Source organism: Drosophila nasuta, chromosome 2L (assembly GCF_023558535.2).
Source record: "Drosophila nasuta strain 15112-1781.00 chromosome 2L, ASM2355853v1, whole genome shotgun sequence".
Classification (NCBI taxonomy): Eukaryota; Metazoa; Arthropoda; class Insecta; order Diptera; family Drosophilidae; genus Drosophila; species Drosophila nasuta.
Genome location: NC_083455.1, coordinates 10,348,518 through 10,369,865, shown reverse-complemented (window position 1 = coordinate 10,369,865; position 21,348 = coordinate 10,348,518). Strand labels below are relative to the sequence as shown.

The following is a 21,348-nucleotide window of genomic DNA, read 5'->3' as shown; positions in this document are numbered from 1 at the left end:
TTTCTAGTCGCAATGCTTTGCCTACTTCAAAGTTCTATTTATAAGCAGTTGAATTTGCCTAGCAAACAGAAACTAATTTTAAAACGAATTAGCTTCAACTGCTGTCTCCCATAGTCAATAGAGAGAGCATAAATCTTAATTTCTTGCTGTCACAGTGAGTTTTTCGTCGAGCAGAACTCGCAAATAACAACTCGCATTATTATAAATCGAACATTATTGCAGAGAAGATGGCAACCAAAACACATTTGGGTGGCAATCCTCGTTTAGCCAAACAATCCAGTTAGCACAACTATGAGAATTCCTCTTCACCTTCTGCCAGAGGCGGGGGGAGGGGCGAAGCGTCGCCCGCATATTGGCATCAGCATTTTCAATAAGTAGTTGCAGCTACCTAAGCAGAGACATGAGCACGAACATGAGCAATCCATGTGCGATGCGATATAACGGGGCGTATGCGCAACTTGTGCACGTCAAGTGTTTGCGGACAGACCGAGCATGCTTCTCCCTCTCCCTCTCTCCCACTCCACCTCTCTCTCTCTCTCTCTATGACCCGCTGTGCATTAAATTAATCCACACACTGCAAATATAAAGTGACCATAAAGCATTGCCATGTGATGATGATGATGACGATGACGATAACGATGATCACATGTGGTGGCCCTTAGAGCTGCCTCCCTCCACCTCTCTCCTCTCCGCTTGCGCCTCCTTTTGGCCACTCGACAAATTATGTAATATGCAAATGCAGCTGAGCTTTAATCTGACTGAAGCCCCAAGCTGACAAAACTACCAACTAGATACTCTATCGCAACTCTTTGTCAAGCTGTTTGTTCACATGTTTCTTTATCTAAACCATCATAAATCAGCTCGAAGACTATTTGCTGGCAATGTTCATAGAGGCGACAAGTATAAACATGTTCAAAATAGTTTACGAAAGTTTTACAAGAATTGTTTTTTAAATATAGAAATAAGAATATATAATATGAGAAATGTTTTCTAACAGTTTCACAACAACAATTTAAAAGTCAAAATATGCAGACTTATTTCTGAGTTTCAATTCAAGCACATAGAATTCTACTTTCTACTAGAATTACACTTTCAAACGCTTGCATTATAAATTATCAATTATAAACATATAATAAATGACACTTTCAGAACAATTTCAAAATAAATATGAAAATAGCAGCAGATTCTAAATAGTTTCTGAGTGTCATAAAATGTGTATTATAAATTTGAAAATAAATTGAAGTTTTCGAACCATCATTAAAAACATATTTCAAACTATTTCTGGGAGTTTCAGAAAGTTCGCATTACAAATACAAAGTTATGAACATATTATAAATGATTTCTTACACTTTCAGAACAATCCCAAAATAAATATGAAAATAGCAGCAGATTCTAAATGGTTTCTACGAGTGTCATGTAATGTGTATTACAAATTTGAAAATAAAACATACTTCAAACGAGTTTCTAGAATTTTCAAAAGTTTGCGCAACTACAAATATAAACAAATTTTGAAACGTTTGTATTATAAATCCAGAACTTATTCAAATGCAACTGCGTCACTTTGGCTTCTTTGGTCGCACTTAGTGTATTCCTCTCCCTCGCTATCTCGAGCACACTTGACTGTGATTTGCTTGCTTGTTTCTTTATCAAATGCTCAACAGCATTTCGATACGTATTGACCCGTTTAAAATATGTGGCAAGCGAATGGCTTTTGCTACCTTGAGCCTAGACCAAGAATGGCCATGGCGGAGAGGGCGAAAAGAGAGATGAGAGATGAGAAGAGGATGTCGCTGTCTCTGCACTTGTCAGCTGTGCTGACGTCAAGCGAGAGCAGACTGCCACTCAAAGCAAGCAGTCAGCCAACGACGAGTCAAGCAGGCAGGCAACGAGGCAACGAGGCAACAATCCAGCCTATTCAGTGTCGAGCTGACTGCTCGATGATGGTCCCCTTTGGACTGTGTTGTTGCCCCTTTATTAGCTACACAAATTTTCCATTTAAATTTCAGTCTTTCTGTCTTGCTATCTATCTATTACTGTTATTGTAACTGCTGCAACTGTAACTGTGCGTGACAATTGCATTTTGGGCATTTCCGTTTCCGCTTTTGCTGTTAACGTTGCCGTTGTCATCGTTGTCCTTAATTTTTTTTTAGTTTTTGTTTTAGTTTGTCGCTTCTTGCTTTTGGCAGTGCGCTCATTTAGGCCTTGACCCACGCAATAGTTCGGCAGCAGCAAAGCTGGCAAAGTGCTCAGCAACGAGGCCTCGCTATAAATTTGCAACTTGCATACATTCATATTCTGAGGGCTACTCGCATGCATCATCGTCATTGCAACGCATCCCATTGAGTTATGCGCGCCAATAAATTTGTTGTTTTCACTTGCATTAACATCAATTCGCATGCCGTCATTCCGCATCGTTGCTACAAAGCTCCAATTTATTTAACTGTTTAACAAAATGTTAGATAACTCGCCGAATAACTGCTGCCATCACATACGCGTTCGCTTTCAACAGTGCATGATGCAACAGGATACAAGTGGCTGCAACAGTGCGTATGATTAATACCAAATGCGGCTGCTGTCAAGGGGCATTATTCAGGCTAGAACAACAACCACACCGACAACATTAACTACACACACACACACACACATAAACACGCACACAATTACAACACACACACAGCAAACATGGCCATTGGGGCTCGTTTAGTTTATGGCCCAAATGGCATTCGCATTATTTATGCACATTTTCCAAATTAGCCGGAAAATTAGTGCAACACTTGGCAGATCGCTGATCTAGCGAGGGTCCAACGAGAACTTTGAGGGAATGTAATTTTAAATGAGAAAGAAATGTATAAGAAAAAAGTGATAAGGTTGAGCAAATTGTAAATTCATAAACAATTCAAAACTCCGTAAATATTCTCTCCATTCCATTTTTATATTTAGTACCTTTTTAAAAGAGATATTACAAAAATAAACTCAAAGTAAATATAAACAAATAGGCAAGCGAAAATTCTAAAAACATGCCGAAGGCTATATTTGGTATATTGATATAATTCATTCAAAATATAACACAGAGTACAAAATATACCAGACTGTCAGCCAAACTAACTAAAACCCGTAGTAAGTTAGCTTTTTTCACATAAAAGTATTTTATAAATAACTTGTACAATTGATAAATATTAAACACACATAACCATATTACTAAGGTAAAAACGATACGCAATTATTTAAATAAAAGAATATTCGTCGCTAAAGACCAAGGATTTTTAATTTCTTTAAAAGATTCCTTTATCAAGAATTAAGCATTATTAAATTTAAATTTCATTGTAAATTAAGTATCATCTTTCTAAAAACTCAAAATTTATTAATAATCATAAAAAGAATAAAGTTTTTCCTTAAAATCCAAAGTTCAATCCTTGTAAACATTTAAAAGAAGTGCAGATATGAGCTAGTGATAAATATTATCATCAATAATTTCAGTATTTTACTCAGCTGCACTTTCACTAGCAAGTCATATAGATAGCATTAGGTAAGTAGCAAGTCGTAATGCCAGAGCATCATGAATGAGATATAAACGAAGGCGTTTATTCACCTGTAACCCTGCACACCTGACGCTGCTGTTGCAGCTGATGCACCTTGTTTAAAATTTAGCATTTGTTTTTATGGTTCGTGTGATTCACAAATGGCGACTAACGCAGCTGGAGCTGAAGATGGCGCTGTTGCCATAGCTGCAACTGCTGAAACAACCCACGCGAAAGTTATCACTTGACAGTAAATGCACAAAACCAAGCGTAACTCCGTGGGATCCATGAATTCGCACCCACACACACATATGTACATGCAAGCACATTTAGACACACGCACGCACGAATATTCACACACACACACAAACGCACACACATGTAGAGGAACAATAAAATGCAGTTGGCAACTCGTGCGAAGAAGCTGCCGACATTTGTCCCGCTAACGCATCCCTCTCGGCCCCCGTGACCATGCCTACAGCAAACCCAAACATAGAAGCAGAAGAAGAAGCAGCAGCAGCAGTAGCGGAGCATAAACTAACAACGCTGGAACAAGAACAACTACAACAACAACAATAAGCATGGCAAAGTGTTGCACATTTGAAAGCAAAGTTGCGCAAATGTGTGAAAATTGTAGGGAAAACACACACAAACATACACACAGGCACATTTGCACAAACCAGGAATGAAGCGAATAAACGAGTTGAGCAGCAAGCGAACGAATGCTGAGCGAAGCGAACTAGACAGAAAGAATCAAAGCGAACTAAACGAAACTAGACAAACTGAACTAAGACGATAATTAGAATGAACTAGATGAGCGGAGCGGGCAACTAAGTGAACCAGACTAAAGCAATGAGCAGCTAAGTGAACCAGATGAACGCAGCTTAAGCGGAACGAACCGCTTGATCGAAGCGGAACTAAAATGAACGGAGCGAACAGCATAGAGCAGCAATGAAGCGCAACGACTGCTGAACGTGGGAAATGCAATTGAAAAATGCCACAGTTTTGCATAAATCAGCAGGAAAAGCGCCGAAATGGCGCACAAACAAAACCAACGACCGACGAGAACAAGAACTGTGCTAGACCGTGGCGGACAAACATGGCCACGGAACAGACGTGCCGTAAACATGGCCAGCATATGTGCGGCAAACACAGAAGATAGAGCGTTAACCTAAGATATAATTTACTGATAAGCAGTTGTTGTTGTTGCCCCTCGTTCTAGCTCTCTTAGTCTGCGCAGCTGCTAAATTTGCCGTTGCCAAGCAAATTGTCAAACGTTAAATGCAGTAAGAAACGGAAACGTGGTATAAACTCCAAAATAATTGCAACTGCATGACTCGACATCTCAGTGAAGCTTTTGCAGCAGACACGCCTTGTCATTGCCTCTAGTTAAGAGAAGTCGCAACGGGAAAACCGTTAGTCAGTGCAAGCTTTGGCCACACTGATGACGCTGTCGTCGAGACGCTAACGATGGCGATTCCCAGTTCTTGGTTTCGTCTTGCATACAAATTCTGTTCGTGGTCCAAAACTTTAGCATTGCTTTTCAACTACAGATTCTCTGCGAATGACAGAAGCGCTTAACTCACACATTCTATCTGAGCTACCCGCAATTCAATTAATTCATGCAAAAATAAATCAAAAACTTGTTCCAATTTCGAGATTTATCTTTTAAAAGTCTTGCACTGTCAACAATATATTTTATTTTATTTAAATTGTATATAGCTGTTATAAGTTACAAGTAATCATGTTCTTAATTTCTCAATTACCAGAACAAAACACGATATCTGTCTAAACTTGTCATAAAAGTTAACAATAGATAATTGCTTCTTCTTCTTCATTGATATACAACTTTGACAGACGGACAAAACATTTTTATAAACAAACCCCTAACTAGATTTTTATTTTCCAAGTTTTATATCTTTATAAGTATAACCATAAGTCAAAGATTTACATAAAGTTTTCAACTTTAATTATTGATAATATTTGATTTCGTATTCCTTCCGCCTTTATTAATAATAATAAATAAATTATTTTATATAATATGTATTTTATTATATATTTATTAACTTGATTCCGTAATTCATCTGAAATCTTTATAAATAAACGACACATTGGGACGCTGCACAATAGTTTCTGCATAACGAGGATTTAAAATTCAATGACAGCTTTGAAATTGCTTGATTTATTTGATTGAAGATGCATGCAAGGCTTTAAGACATTTTGCGTTTCTACCTTGATAATTCTGTCAGCACAATTAAGCTGAAAACGCAGCGATTTTACTTTTGAGCTTATTAAGCTTTATATTCCGAAAACTGAAAGTTGCTGCTTTTGTTTTTGCTGCTGCTGCTGATGTGTTGTGTTGTGTTGTTCATTAGCTGCATGGGCCTAAGGAACTTTATGATATGCTTATTTCACTTGAGTGCCCTGCCACAGCCGCATTGTGAAACTACTACCTGGGTGACAGTTTGTTTTATGACTCGAAATAATTTACATACGACAGGCAGCAAAAGCAGAAGCAGAAGCAGCATCATGAACAACCGCAGCCGCAGTTCTTGTTATGCTAGTTGCTGTTATAACTACATATGGTTGCTATATGTGTGTACTATATGTATGTATATAGCTGTTATGCCACCTACCTGGGTCTGGCTCTTGGTTGCCTGCAACATGTGTTCGCCAGCCTCCAGCAAAAATGGAGCTGCCTCTTTCAGCCATGCACAATTAGTTGGCTTTACTTTAGTTCCACAAAACCTGAACTTGCCATTCTGACTTTTGCCGTTAAAAACCGCACACAATGCGTGAGAACGTGCAGAGGCCGTCAACAAAGCTGCTAAATGCCAGTTCCACAAGGATGTGCTCCATTATAAAGCAGCGTGGCAGTTGACATTGCTTTAAATATCTGGCAAATGTTGTTGATCTCATTTAAAAGTGGTCTTTATATCTTCTTTTTCCAATTGCACCAACTGCAATTGCAATTCCAGTGTCTCCACTTTGGCCACATTCAAGTGATTATCCTCGTTTTTCTTCGATACCATTTCGATTAAAAAGTCCAGCAGCTGCAGCACTTGCGTCAGCGATGCGCTGGGCATTAGCAATACAGATCTCATTATTTTATGTGGATAATTAAGCTGCTCCATCGCCTTGAATATTTGCTCTATGTAGTTGGATTGATTTAAAGGTACAACTACAACTTCTGCAGTTTCCAACAGATGTTTCATGATGATAATAAAGTTCTGCACGCCTAAATTTTGCAGATCCCGGGTCGAAACGGATTTAAAAACACTCCGTAAGTAGCTCAAAATGCGTTGGAATCTTAAGTCGCCTTGCTGCTTGTTGAATTGCAGCTTGCGTCGTGCGGAGTAAGCTTCATTCCCCTGATTTTGAGCATATAGCAATTCTTTAGTGCGCCGCGGCTCTGAGTAAATGCTCTTGGAGGGTTGCGGTAGCATCCTTGCACGCATGTCCTTGTGCAGCGGCGACTGCAGGAGTTCCTTAATTCGACGTGGCTCTGAGTAAATATTAGAGATTGGTTTTATTACATGCGAGGATGGTGTTTTGACATTTTCCTTAGATTCTACAGACTGCAACACTTTCTTATGGTTTTGCACTTCTTTGTGGCTATTCTTTGTGCCTTTCCCAAGCATTTGGGCACGCATATCCTTGTGTAGGGGACTCTGAAGCAATTCCTTGTTGCGACGTGGTTCCGAATAAATATTTTTTGAGTTAGACTCGAACAAATTAACATTCTGCTTTTTGGGGGTCTGGAACAAAATCTTGGAGGAGTTATTCTGCATTGTGGCACGCATGTCCTTGTGCAACGGAGACTTCAACAATTCCTTGGTGCGACGTGGTTCCAATAAATCCTTCGAAGGAGTTGTCAGCATTTCTGGCTGCTTTGCAGGTGACTTCTTAGTACGACGTGGTTGTAAAGATACATGCTTTGCCTCCTCTGGTGTTAATTTACAGCTCGATCGCATGTCTTGTTGCAAAGGCGACTGCAACAATTCTTTTCGACGTCGTGGCTCTAATTGAGGCTGCATCGTTTTGGGCGTCATAAACGACGAAGAGCGACTGTCCCTGTGCAGTGGTGACCTTAACATTTCCTCAGTGCGACGTGGCATCAAGTAAACATTATCTTCATTTATATCGGTACAAGGCAATAAGATAATTTTCGGCATGCAATATGCAGACTTTGAGTTTTCTTCTGATTCGTGGTGGTCTGCAGAAGTCGCAGGCATTTCGCTGACACCGCTGTTGTGGTGATAAACTGAACTTTAACAAAGCGGCAAATTAGATAAGCTATAAATATTTACCTTTGAAATTTGTTTATATCGTTTGAAATTGTATTAGCTTCCATAATTTTTACATTTAACTATATTTTTCTCGAAAATTTAAAATATTCGCGTAGTGCACAAAGTACCGCAATATTAACGCGATGCCATCTGATAATGGTCAAGAGTTGCCACTGCGACGATCATTTACATTCGATTTACACAATGAAAAATCGATTAATAGTGATAAGTGTGTTATCGATTCGCTTGAATTTGAAATTTAAAACTTTAAGGTTTTAAGCTATCAAGGACTTCACACGTATCCTACATAACATCGCTTTTAATTGCAAAAAATCTCCCAGTGTGCTGGAAATATGTATTGGCATTTGGCGTCCAGCAGTGACGACGGCGATGACGACAGTGTTTAATGGCATTGTTGTCTTATTAATGTTGTTGTTCTTAGTCTTTCACTGTTGCTAACCGCTGCGTTTCGCAATTTTCACGGCAATAAATAATGGAAACCAGCTTGTTAAATGCGAACAGCAGCAGCGAAATCAAGCAATGCTTTATTGCAAAATAGAATTTCACCTTCAACATTTTCAATGTAGCATATTCGACACAAGAAATAGTCTCATTTTCTATTTATAAGTTGAGTTAAATAGTGCAGAGACGCCAATTTCGCATATCACTAAATAATTTTGCATTTATTTTATATAATACAGTACAATACACAATTGCATTAAACTAATTAAATATATATATGTATATATATAATAATGTATATATGTATAATCGTACAATTTACCAACGTTTACGTTTTTATGCCTGCTTTACACAACATTCATAACTACACACTCGTATTTTAATGTACATTCGCATGCAGTTCATGAAAATATAGTTATCTCTCTCGCATTTTGCCGTTTACTCAAATTTACGACTTTTGTTTATGTTTTGTGTGTTTGCTTGTTCTTCTACATTTTGTTAACAACAATTATTGCTATTTGAATTTGTATAGTTATTGTTTTAAGTGAGTGTGTTTTTTTCTTTTACTATAATGACTAATATAATTTGTTACTTGTATTTGCGGTGTTTAAAGTTAACATGATATTAATTTTCTTTGTAGCTCTTCGCTTGCATTTTTTTTTGGTTTTTGTTTCGTTTTTGTGTATTGATATTTAAAATTTTGTTTGTTGATGTGCTAAACAATTGTTAAACAGTTAAAAACGTTTGCTTTCTTTTCGCTATGTATTGCATTTAAAGTTGCACTTTACAATGAGGGCCAAATCAATAATTATTTGATTGTTAACAATAGCATTTATATGGAACTATTTACAAAACTTTACATGCATATAAAGTGAACATAAAATTTGACAAATTTATATAATTTGTTTATTGCTCAGGTTGTTGCGTGTTTTCTTTTTCTTCGCTTAGAATTGATTTTTCTATTTTGGTTTTTATAATTTGTGGACCGTTTGAATGACGAGTGTAACAAGATGTAACATTTTTCGATATTTAATTAAAAGAGAAAAACACATAACAACAAAAGATATGACATGGGAGCTGGCTCGGTGTCTCTCACAGTGTCTGTATGTGTGTGTTATTAATGCATAAATAGAGCATATGGCCGAAACTTAACATAGAGTGCACAGATTGAGCCAAAAGACGCCTTAAAATAATGTTTTGTAGACAATACAATACAATAGGAATTTTGGAGCGGGGAATTCTCCGATAAAATATATGCGTGTGTGTTTGTGTGGGAGTGTGTGTGTGGGTGTGCACATAATAGTGATCAAACATATGTAATATGTACATACGTATACAGTGGGCAATGCAGTATAATAATAACAGTAACTATCAACGTAACGGGACGCGATGCGATGCGGTTTGCGACACAGAGCGCAGAACGCGGGACGCTCTCAATTGGAATTAAACATTAATCAACAAACTGACCACAAATCGACTACCACTCATTCCTGGCAGAAGCCCTCAGTCTCCTCAATGGCAAAGGTCAATTTCTCCACCAGCTGATCGTAGCTCTTATAGGGCGGCAAATCCAATCGATTGAAGCACGTATGCGATCGCGGCAGCCACGTCTCTTTGCCCACCTTCTCGATGCAGAACCGTTGCGGTCCATTCGAGCCCATCAGCTCCGCAAAGCCGCCAACTGGGACACGACACGTGCCTGTCACGAACTGCAGCAGACGAGCGCGTTTCTCATTGTCCGTTTCGCGCACAAACTACAAAGTGAATTGTAAAATTGAATTTCTGTTTCAACTTGAGACAATTGAGAAACTCACCTGCCAGAACCAGACAACCTGCTTCGAGTTGCGATTGTAGTGTCGATATATGGTGTTGCGTTGCCAGTCCTCAACGTCCACGTCCTGCATGCCGCACAGTATCAGCTCCAGTTCGCGCTCGTCAAAGTACTTGAGCCACTCGAGTGGCACCACCTCGTTGAAGCCCTCCAGGAACGTCTTTGTCTGCTGCTCAATACCTCTGTAAAGTGTGCAAAAAGAGAACAAAGTTAATAAAGCTATACGACTATTTGTAGACAAGACTTGTGGGAAGTGTTTCGTCAATAATGATCTTAATATTAACTGTTTCACTTCCAATACTTACCGTGTCATGCGCCACTCGGTCATCAGCGTTATGTACTCCTCCTTGTTCTCCTCGGTGACGCGCTCCTTCTCGCCATTCTCCTTCAGCTCGTGATGAATGATCTGACCGAGAACCTCAAAGTCCACGCTGAACCACAGCTCAAGGCCACACTCATCAATGTTATTGTCACGCACCCAGATCAGCGAGTTGTAAAACTCCGGATCAATCGTTTCTATGTCCTTGATCGTTAGTTTCTTGTTCAGCATACGCTTGTAGAACGGCATGGTGAAGCCGCTGTAGATGAAGCGTCCATGATACAGCGCCATTGCAATGAAGCGTCCGATGAATTTAAAGTACTGCAAATGGTCCGGATTGACGTAGGAAGCGGGATTGATTTGCAGGCTGTAGTTGTTCTTGTTGGCATACTCAAACAGACAGTACATCGGATTGAGCACCTCGTGCGACAGCAAGAAGAACCATTCACGCGACACGCCACCGTAATCGAGTCCCTCCTCACCCCTGAAGATGATGTAGAGACGTCGTCGCAGTTCGTAGGCGGGCAGACGCATTATCTGATGATACGAGTCCTCGAAGAGCGTCTGTCGCGTCACCGTGATCTTGATATGCGAGGGCAGCGCATTGCTCTGGCACAAATACCGGAACTGCGACAACTTCCAGCGGAAACTGCGCTCATAAGCACGCGGCACACCGTAGACACCCTTGGCGCCCTTAGGCGCACCAGGTCGCGGATCCTCGAAGGTGGTTCGTCTGGTATTGTGATCCACAAAGAAACGTTCGCCGGTTGCAGTGTAGCGTATCTCCCAGCCTGGTGGCAACGGACCCTCGTTGATGAGGCTCACCTCCTGGCCTTGCGTGCGCGGATCCTCCCATTGTGTGGTGCGATTCTTGTGGTTCACAAAGTACACACGATTATCGGATTGCACCTTCTTCTCCCAGCCATCGGGCAGCGGTCCGAGCGTATCCTCATCGTCCTGTGTCACCTGTGCCGTCACAGCCGTCGGCTGTTGTTGCTGCTGCGAATAGAGGAACCGTTGATTACCCTGTGCGACGACATGGGCCCGCTGTCCCTGCCAGTGCTGGAAGTGCATGAGACGTTCGCTGTTCGGCCGCTGCCACGTCGTCTTGCGTGTGTTGTGATCCACATAGTAGACACGACCGCGCACATCTTTGCGTATCTCCCAGCCCGGTGGCAACGGCGTCGGCTTCTCCCAGTACGTGGAGCGTGTGTTGTGATCCACATAGTAACGCCGGCCATACTGATCCAAGCGTATCTCCCAGCCCACGGGCAACAGCTCATCCTCCGCTGGCTGCGTCTGCATTTGTGGGTCGCTGCCATTGCTCACGGGCAGCACAGGACCGCAGGCCGCGCTCTGTTCGACGGGCACCGCCACATTGGTCATATACATGCCGTTCTCCACGCTGCCATTGGCATAGACCTGAGCACGCTGTGGCATCGGTTGTTGCACACCTACTGCTGCTGCTTGTGCCTGAGGCTGCTGTTGTGGCGCCGGCATTGGCGGCTGTTGCGGATACGATGCTGTCTGCGGCACAGCCGCTGCACTGCCATTAACTAAGCGTAGTGGTTGCTGCTGTGGCTGCGGCTGTTGTGGCTGTTGCTCCCACACAGGCGGCGCTGTCGAGCGTCGTTGTTCCACGACACCATTGGGCGGCAGCGGGGAACGCGGCGTCGCTGTCTGTGGCTCCGCATTACTTGAACGCAGCCGCATCCTAGCACGCACACCGCCATAAATCATACAACTACGTCCCGCGGCAGCAGCATCGCTTACAGCCGGATTAACCGGTTGAATAGCAGCTCCGTTCTGTGGCTGCAACTGCAGCTTGCTCATGTCGAGCTTGAGGCCATTGAGTATGGCAACGAGTTCACCGCTCTTTGTCTGGCGATTATCCGACTTGGAGGTGACAAACAGATCGATGGTCAGTTCGAGGAATTCGCAGCGTCCGTTGTAGTGCTGCAGTATGTGGGCCAAGTGAATGGCTCGCTCGCCCAGCATCGCATCCTTGCGAAAGCTCGAATGGTCCAGCACCTTGAAGTGCAGCGTTGAATTCGGTGTTATCTGCAAGGGAGGTAAGATGTGTATTTTGGTTATATGTTCGATTTCAAATGTTAGTAGAGCTGCAACTTTAAGCCTCTTATTGCTATGATTATGAAATGAAATGATTTTTGCTTAAATAATGATTTTGTTTTGTTGCTATTTTATAATTAAATTAGTTTATATTTAGACAGTTATTTTCATAACACTTTAGCAATTACTAGATTACTATCTAACTTTTGGGTTGCGAATCGTAATGGGCATAATTAACAACCAATTATATTTCTAATCGAAATTTGTTGTTTAATCTTGATTCTGAATAGTTAAGTATAACAAACTACATAATTCATAATAATTGTTTAATTCATAAAAGCATTTTTGCATTAAAAATTAACTTTTGTTAACAAACTTATTTTTACGGCAGCGATCCTAATTAAATAATATTTTGAAATGAAAAAATAAAGCTAAAGCATTGAACTAATCAGAGCGAATCAGTCTAAAATAAATAATATGAAATGATTGCTTTGAAATTGCAAAGATTTGAACTTAAGTTTCTGAAACTTCCCTAAACATAGGGATTTCTGTAATAAATAGGTAATACTTAACAATGCAAAAACAGTTAATAAATGAATTATTGAAGTAGCAACTATAAAAAGCTCCTCGCTTCAATTTTGTCAACTAAACACCGTGTATTTACAAATGAAAAGATAATTCTAATTTGCTCTATTGAAAGTATTCTCAGCTCTGTGCAAAAACCTTTCGAAAGCTGCTTTAAAAAACATTTCATGAATCGTAATTTAGCATTTAAAGCCAGCCTTAAGATATTTGCAGTAATCCTGACTGCTCTGCTTACCAGCACTGTGAATTCCTCGTTCCATTTGGGCAGATAGCTGTTCTTCACCAGATCCGTTTTGCGCTTGCTCTTGCTGTCGATGAGCAGCTCCACGTAAGGATTCGGTTTGAGGAAGCCATTATTGCGCAGCGAGGCTTCTTCAACTGTGAAATGCAAAGTGCAGTATGCAAATTAAAATCAATTCAATGGCAATCCTTTCAATGTCATTGTCACCACACTCACTTGTCACGCTTAATTGATAATAGCCTTGATTGCTGCCGATCCCATTATTGCTGCTGCTCCCGCTGCCTCCAGCTCCACCTCCACTGCCACTTGCTAGGGCACTCCCGCTGGCAACTGCGCCACCAATTGCCCCAACCGCAGCTGAGGCGCCACTTGAAGTGCTGCTGCTGCTGCCTGTGGCATTGTTTACTGTTTGTGGCACATCGAGTAGCGGGCCATTGTTGCCACCAGCACGGGAAACTGCACCTGCACCTGCTGCCTGCTGACCATCAGCCATTTAAACGTGCTGCTACCTGCTCCTCTTGCTTCTCTGGCTTTGATTGTTCAACCTTCACGGCAAGACTTCCTGCCCGCCAGCTACTCGAAGGGGCTGCAAAGACAATGAGAGAGAGAGTGAGCATAAATAATCATTTCATTTTCGTACACGCAATTATTTGTGCACAAATTAAAACCCCAAAAAAACAAAAACAAAAAAATATTATCAGTTGAGAGATTGCGACAAAACAGCCAAAGTTGATAAGATTGCCGGTTTCGCTTTAGCCAAGAGAGCAATTTCAAATAAAGTAAAGTACATATGTAGCTACTATTAGTAAAACAAGCTTATATTATATGCGTTAGGCCCCGGATGCTATAGCTGGTTTTTATTGGCTTTTTCCTAAGTTAAGTGGAAGTTTGTATGACTTCTCAATATTTGAGCTTTTAATATATACAACATATATAGTATGGAACGTTTAACATATTTTATAGTTTCTTTAAATAAATTTCATTATATACAATACTAAAATTGAAAAAGCTGTTATTTTATACTAACATATAAATAATTTTAATTTGAGTTGCAACTTTTTCCATATAATTCGTTTGTATACAATAATGTATTTACGTTTCAATAGAAAAGCCCTTATATCACAATATTAATTTCACTTTAACTTATTGAAATGTATTAAAAAAACAAGAATTCTACAGAAATGTAATTAAAGTGCAGTCGAAAATCAGCATTTAACAAAATACGACTCGCAATAAATATGCTTTGATAAGCGTAATCTTGGGGAAATACTTCAACCGATACGTCTGGGGACCAATTACAAATGCCATTAAGCAAACCAATAAAATTTTGCTTGGCTCTTTATAAGAGGTACCACCATGGAAGAAAAACCCTGGATCAACTTACAATTAAGGCGTTGGCAGTATTTTAAATCTATGCTATTCGACTGTCTGTCTGTCCGTCTGTTCAAAACTCGATATCTTAGCAATTATTAGACATAACTTTATCAAATTTGGTGACATTACATCAAAAAAAAGCTTCAAAAAGTAGCTTTAGTATTTAACCACGCCCCCCTAAAGCCCCCTTAAAACCCAGCCAAGTAAACTGTGACCGTAATTTGAAAGCAAGCTCGAACAACAATTATTAATAACAATTTGCAAGTTAATGTTGATCGCACACATCAATCTAAATGTAGATGACTTACTAAACATGAGTTATCGCTCATCTAAGTACATACACACATACACACATACCCACATATCCATTGAGCGTGTGTGTGTGCCTAACGATACTTTTTGATATCACGCACTCACATACATAGCTCCAACAACTCGCCACAAATAAATTGTATAATCGCGTAAATGACTCACCTACAAAAGAAAACAACAAAAATAAAGCACAACAAAAATTTCCCTGAATTTCAATATTATTTGTGACCAAAGTAGCTAGCAAATTAATTTGATGACGATTTAATTCTGGATTCAACAATGCATGACATTACAAAGACAACAAAGCGACAACAACAAGTGTTAATAGTTGTGTTCTATTGATTTAGCCAAAGTTATTTAGCTTTTGTTTCACGCCTTCCAATTAGCTGCAAGGTGTAAGTATTGACAGTTTATCCGGCATGCAACGGATAAACGGATAAAGCTCAGCTGTTGATCAAGCTGGAAGCCTGTGCTCCTGTGGTCCAAAAAGCTCAGCAACAACAAGCATCGATGATTTATTAATACTACGTAAACAAAGAGCGGATGATGAAAACAAAAAAAAAATACAGCCGCTGTTATCAGGCAATATATACATTCCATATATGTGTGTGTGTGAGTCTGTGTGTTTTATGGAGAGGGCAGACAACGATTGTGTGGGCAAAAAGGAAACTAAAATATGTATGTATATAATCAGCGAAGCGAGACAACAGCTGCGGCATTTTACATCTATGCAATACATATGCAACCAAATGCTATTGTTGTGTGTGTGCCTAGATGTCAATAACTGCAGCGAATAAATGCTTAAGAATACATCGATACACACACACGTATGCAGTTGTCTTGGGTGGGGGATCGATTTGAGGGCGCGGACAACATTGGTGAACAACACCTGAAGAGCAACAGCAACAACAAAACACTATTTCCACTTTTCCATCTATATATATACATATATCTAGTATATTATATTAAACACTAAGCACGCAACACCCATGTCGACAAGTTGAGGTAAATATTCATAGTCATGTAACGCACACTAGTGCTATGCATGTGTGTCTGTGTATGTATGTGTGTCACTTGGTTTGTTTGTAATTGAGGCAAAGGTCGCGGCGGTGGCGCTGACACAGCCTTCCTCTTCTTCTTCATATTCTTGCTTGGAGCGCCCAGGCAACAAACCAACTGAAAAGTGCGACGCACATTCCAATGCACAAAGGCGTTGTTGTTTTTGTTTTTTCTTTTCTCAGTAGCTGGGAGTTATCTACCTTTAGCTTTACCTGTGCTTTGCTTTGCTGACCGAGCGATTTGTGCTTACCTTCCTTGCACTTGCTGCCCTACAATTTATTTAGTATGCTGTTCACTGTATGTGTGTTTTGTTGTATAGGTGTCTGTATGTGTATGTCAGTTGCTGCACACACAATATTCACGTCAGTTTTGTTAATTCGTTTTTAGTATTTGACGCGCGCACTGCACTTGACAACTATTGTTTTTCATTTTGTATTTCAATACTAGTTGGCATTGTTTATTCAAGCACACACAATCAATGCATTGGCAAAAAAATAGTTTTCATTTGCACTGTGCTACGTTCAGCGTGACCGCAACTTTCTGTTATAGAATGTGCTAATTTACTCTGTAAAATATACCATAATATACCATATATAGCTGGGGTTTACTTCATACAGAGGGAAATTTGTAGCAAGGAAATTGCACATAAAATAAATCCTAAAAATGCAATAAAATAATAAAAATGGAATTATCTATATTATAATAATTAATAATACACTGCAAAAGCTCTCAATCATTAGCCGCTTATGAAATATAAGTAATATCAGATAAGAATATACCACATCGATAGCGTTTGAAATATCGATTATCGATAGCACTAAATCATTCGATTGCAAGGCTATGAAAGCGGTATATTCAAATAAGTGGAGCAACTCAATATTTTGAGATTTCATTATTTGCGACTTGACTAAATTATTAAACATAATAAATAGTTGACGATAAGTACCGATTATTAAAATAGAAAATGCACGAAATTATAAAACTACCAATGAATAATGTGGCATATAAAAGTGAAATTGCTTCTGCTTCTATGCAAAACAAGTGGTGGATTTGTTTAAACAATTAGTACCTCCCCTTCCGACTCAAGCTCACTCGGTATGTGAGAGTGAACAACAAATCGGACTTTACGTATATTTCACACTTGGCTCGTCGAAACTCGAGCACTGCTTGATGTGTGTTTACATTTCGCCGAGCGAGAACCCGACTGTGATCGTGAAGAAAAAAAGAGAAAATTATTCATCAAATTTAATGTTGGCCAAACCGCGGATGTGCAGTCATTCGTAACGCGCGCTTTGTCCGCAGCGGAAGTGTCCAAAATATATCGGGTCGGAATCTTTGCGCGAATTTTGTTATAAGGATATTTAAAATTCGACATCGAATTTCGAAATGCGTGCACTAATCTTCTATGCATATTTGTTGACGGGTCTCTTTTACTTTTCGGAAGGTAAAATCAGAAAAAAGTGAACACTGGAACAAAAGGAATTAACAGCTTATCAAATTGGATACACACTTTAATTGGATTAAACTCGAACTGTCTTCTCTTCTCTTCTCCCCCTCTTTTCTTTTCTTCCCTAACAAAAAACCTGCTCCCAGGTAAACCCTGCCCTGAAAAATCTCGTCCCCACAAGACACGCTGCGATGCCTTCTACAAGTGTCGAGAGCTGCCCTCCAACTCCCATGTCTGGGTGCCAGTTAAATGTAACAAGGGACTTGTGTATGAGCACAATGTGGGCAGCTGTGTATTGCCCGGTGACGATTGGGAATGCCTAACACCCAGCGAGATGTCCAGCTCGACCATCAAATCGGATATCTTGATTGTGAACAACCGGGATGAGGCGGAATTGCGGCTCAGCGACAACGACAAGGATGACAATGTGCAAATTGTGTTGGACTCCACGCTAAGCAGTGAGGAGCAGGAGGATGAAGTGCCACACTCTAAATCGGCAGCAGAAACTGATCACGTCTTAATAGCACCCAATCTTATTGGGGAGGATGAAGTCTCCTCGGTCAGTCAGTTTGATTCGAGTGGCGATGGTGAATTAGTCGAGTTGGATGGCCAATCGTTGCCGCAAACTCGCGAAGGTGAAGCGCAGCTTAGCACCAAGTCCGCTCTTGCCACTATGATGAGCTCTACCTCCCGACCAGCAGCTTCAAGTGCCTCTCCCATTGATCCCGATCTGACGGCACACTTGCAGCGTCTCTCTCAACTGATTGACGGACTTCAGCAGACGTACCAGAATAGTGACAAGTCACAGGTTGAGATGCGTCCGGATCAACTGAATGCCTTCCTGGCACACTTTGATCTCAAGAATCGCTACGACATGTTTAATCCCCAAGGCGACTATAAGGATGCTGCTGTTGTCTCCACCACAGCAAAGCCACCGCCAAGCACAACCCAAGCGACAGTCGCGACTACGAAATCACCAGATTCGCTGCCGGAACCAACGGCAAATAAGACGTTGCTGCAAGAACATCTGACCAAGCATCGCATGCAGCCGGAAACAAAGCTCATGCTGTCGAATACTCAGCCATTTTCCTCGTATGGTCCTGGCTATGCCAACTCCCAGATTGTGGTCAATCGACCCGAGGGATCCGTGATGTTTACGCTACCCCAATACGGACACAGTGCCGAACAACAACAGGCGCCACCACAGCAAATGCAGCAACCCTTTAGTACTGCTTCAAGTATTGACTTCAACGATCATCAGCCCAAAATCTCGGAGGAAACCCTGAAAACAGTGTTGGAGCTATCCAAGCAAATGATTGCTGCGCAAAATTTACCCAAAGTGCTGCCGAATCCCGCCTACAACAGCGCCTACTATGCACCACCCATACTGCAACCTTTGATTATATCGCCCCACAACAATCCATTCCAACAATACTATCAAATGCCCAGCTACGATGTCCAACAACCGCCCAGGACTCATTACATGCATCACAAGAAGAACACCTACAACAAGAAGCAGCAGCAACAGCAACAACCACAGCCGAGCACAACCATCATTCACAACAATGTGATTCCCGTGCATTTGTCCAGCACAAATTCGGGTGAGAAGGAAGTGCTCGACACCTATGGCAACAGTCTAGGCGTCTATCCCAGTCTGGACAAGCACGGCATGAGCAGCAGCACTGTCTCTAGCACCTCCAGCAACAAGAACAGCATTCAAATGGATAGCAACAACTATTACAACAAATTCATCGCCACCATGACAACAGCACGTCCAAGTTCCACCATCTCGGTGACAACGATGAGCAATCAATACACCGGACAATATGCAGCGCCCTATGCCAACGATTATGTGCACACAACACCGAGTCCCTTTGCCGTACATCCCTCGCCCGCAACTGTTGCCACTTATTACACGCCAAGTCCTCATCTGAATGAGAACAATGTGAATTCAATCTTCCAGGCCGACAACAGTTATCCCACGGGCATGGGTCAAAGCAGTATGCCGGGCATGTTCCCATCGCAACTTGAGCCAGGTCAAGTGAAAATCCGACCCAATTCGCAGAAAATCGAAAGCATGGAAGTGGACGCTGATGAGGCAATTAACGCCAACTATATCAACAGCAATGGGAACAGCAACCTGAATAATATCAACAATAATAATAATCGTCTAAACAGTCCTCACGTACTGACCTACAGCAGCGCTGCCGGCTCCAGCTCAGCGGATATGATGGGCATGAGCCATCAATTAGCACCTGCTACATATGTGGAGCACAGCTACACCATGTCCCAGAATGCGCCAACAAGCAGCGAGCAACAGCAGATGCCACAACAGCAAATGCCACAGCATCATCATCAGTTCAAGGCCCCATATTTACCCAGACCTACACCCACGATGAGCAGCAGCATCTACTCGGATACTGCAGGCAATGTGGGACTCAGCATGTTTAGCACAGGAATGGGACATCTCACTGGGCCTGGCAGTAGTCAATCGAGTCTACCTTCGATGCCCGCGATGCCTTCTTTGCCAGCTATGCCCTCGAAATCCAAGTATCCCGGGGGCATGGGACAATTGGTGAATTTCAATGGTAACTTCATCAGTTTGGATGTCTTCCAGAAGTCTATTCTACCGCTGATGACCCAATCATCATCGGCCATGTCGGAACTGGGAAATGTGGAAGTCATCACGTGCCAGGCGGGTGTAAGACAGCCCAATCAAACGGATTGCACTCGCTATTTTGTGTGCAGCAAAAAGGATGGCAAGGTTCTCTCCTATTCCTGTCCCCCCTACACGGGCTTCAATCAACAGACGCGCATTTGCGATGCCTCGACCTATGCGCAGTGCGGAAATATGCCGCAATTCAATGGGTATTCCATCGATGAGAATCGTCGCCAGCAAATGGAGACACTTAAGCTGCTCGCGGAGGCAAAACGACGTCAAGAGGCAGCCATCAAGGCTCAGAATATTGCCAATCTGTTGCAGCAATACGGCAGCAGTTCGGCACAAGAGAACATGGTTCACACAGCATCGGGAAGCATGGAGAATCATATGATGGACTCGTATATGATGCAGATGTCGGAGCCCAGTTCGACGTTACGTCCCATAATGCCAGCGCCCACGATGACCCCTATCATTAGCAGTACCATCAGCACCTTTAGTAATAGCCTAAGCAGCAGTGGAGGCAGCAGTGGAAGCAGCAGCGGCAGCGGTTCGGTGAAGAAACGCAAATACTATTGCAGGGAGGGGGACAAGATACCGGATCAGACCTCCATTAGCAGCTATTTTGTGTGCTACAAGACCGCCGAAGGTCAAATGAAGGGTCACAAAATGACCTGTTCAAAATCGTTGGTCTTCTGCCCCAAGACGCTCATGTGCACGCTAGCCAGCAAATGCACCGGTTAATCGGCATGCCGACACCGATAACTTATCGAAATGGCAAATTCGATGCGATTAGTATTATAAGAGTATTTATTCTAATTTTAGTCGGACGAAATTAACTTGACTACGAATTCCAAATAACGACAATAGCCAAACTTTGAGCTTTAGTTAACTAAAGCAATATTGAAATATTGTTCTAAGCTTATTTATTCTAATTTTAGTGTGACGAAATTGACTTGATTAAATTGAATAATGACAATAGCAACATTTTGTTTGAATTTGATACGCATTGCTAACGTTGCTTCGAGAAAGTCGTTTTGTGTTTTTTTGAACTTTATGTTCTACCTGCTTGGCGTGCAGTGTGTTAAAGACCTTGGTTGTGCCTCCGTTTCTCTCTCATGACACTCGACATGTCTTAATTACCGGCTCGACCCTATAAGCCTGATACAGATACCCACACAC

At 41.4% G+C, this 21,348-nt stretch overlaps 3 protein-coding genes across 4 annotated transcripts; 1 reads left to right on the top strand and 2 right to left on the bottom strand.

Moving 5' to 3' along the window:
- Positions 1–5,541: 5,541 nt before the first annotated feature.
- Positions 5,542–7,995, bottom strand: LOC132790949 (uncharacterized). The gene is made up of 2 exons (XM_060799719.1): positions 7,829–7,995; positions 5,542–7,766 (listed from the first exon to the last, which is right to left on the bottom strand). The coding sequence occupies exons 1-2, from the start codon at positions 7,870–7,872 to the stop codon at positions 6,434–6,436; spliced, it is 1,377 nt and encodes a 458-aa protein (XP_060655702.1). The 5' UTR covers positions 7,873–7,995; the 3' UTR covers positions 5,542–6,433.
- Positions 7,996–8,933: 938 nt separating this feature from the next.
- Positions 8,934–16,584, bottom strand: LOC132787451 (E3 ubiquitin-protein ligase Su(dx)). Of its 2 annotated transcripts, none has more exons than XM_060794502.1 (6): positions 16,273–16,584; positions 13,532–13,901; positions 13,310–13,452; positions 10,406–12,480; positions 10,084–10,282; positions 8,934–10,023 (listed from the first exon to the last, which is right to left on the bottom strand). In XM_060794502.1, exons 2-6 carry the CDS (start codon positions 13,806–13,808, stop codon positions 9,754–9,756), a joined length of 2,964 nt encoding a protein of 987 aa, XP_060650485.1. In that variant the 5' UTR covers positions 13,809–13,901; positions 16,273–16,584; the 3' UTR covers positions 8,934–9,753. The 2 variants fall into 2 exon arrangements, with proteins under 2 accessions (XP_060650485.1, XP_060650478.1); XM_060794495.1 differs by having other exon boundaries at positions 16,311–16,584.
- Positions 16,585–17,375: 791 nt separating this feature from the next.
- Positions 17,376–21,126, top strand: LOC132793995 (uncharacterized). Its single transcript, XM_060804200.1, has 2 exons — positions 17,376–17,504; positions 17,654–21,126. Exons 1-2 carry the CDS (start codon positions 17,447–17,449, stop codon positions 20,908–20,910), a joined length of 3,315 nt encoding a protein of 1,104 aa, XP_060660183.1. The 5' UTR covers positions 17,376–17,446; the 3' UTR covers positions 20,911–21,126.
- The last annotated feature ends 222 nt before the right edge of the window (positions 21,127–21,348 follow it).

What these genes read in the sequence shown, in the direction of transcription:
- LOC132790949 (XM_060799719.1), bottom strand. Translation starts at nt 7,872, where the DNA reads ATGGAAGCTAATACAATTTCAAACGATATAAACAAATTTCAAAG. An exon ending in GATATAAACAAATTTCAAAG is followed by an intron (nt 7,767 to 7,828) that starts GTAAATATTTAT and finishes TCACCACAACAG; the next exon opens with CGGTGTCAGCGAAATGCCTG.
- LOC132787451 (XM_060794502.1), bottom strand. Translation starts at nt 13,808, where the DNA reads ATGGCTGATGGTCAGCAGGCAGCAGGTGCAGGTGCAGTTTCCCGTGCT. An exon ending in ACGAGGAATTCACAGTGCTG is followed by an intron (nt 12,481 to 13,309) that starts GTAAGCAGAGCA and finishes CCTCCCTTGCAG; the next exon opens with ATAACACCGAATTCAACGCT. An exon ending in AGGTTGTCTGGTTCTGGCAG is followed by an intron (nt 10,024 to 10,083) that starts GTGAGTTTCTCA and finishes TTCACTTTGTAG; the next exon opens with TTTGTGCGCGAAACGGACAA.
- LOC132793995 (XM_060804200.1), top strand. Translation starts at nt 17,447, where the DNA reads ATGCGTGCACTAATCTTCTATGCATATTTGTTGACGGGTCTCTTTTAC. An exon ending in TCTCTTTTACTTTTCGGAAG is followed by an intron (nt 17,505 to 17,653) that starts GTAAAATCAGAA and finishes ACCTGCTCCCAG; the next exon opens with GTAAACCCTGCCCTGAAAAA.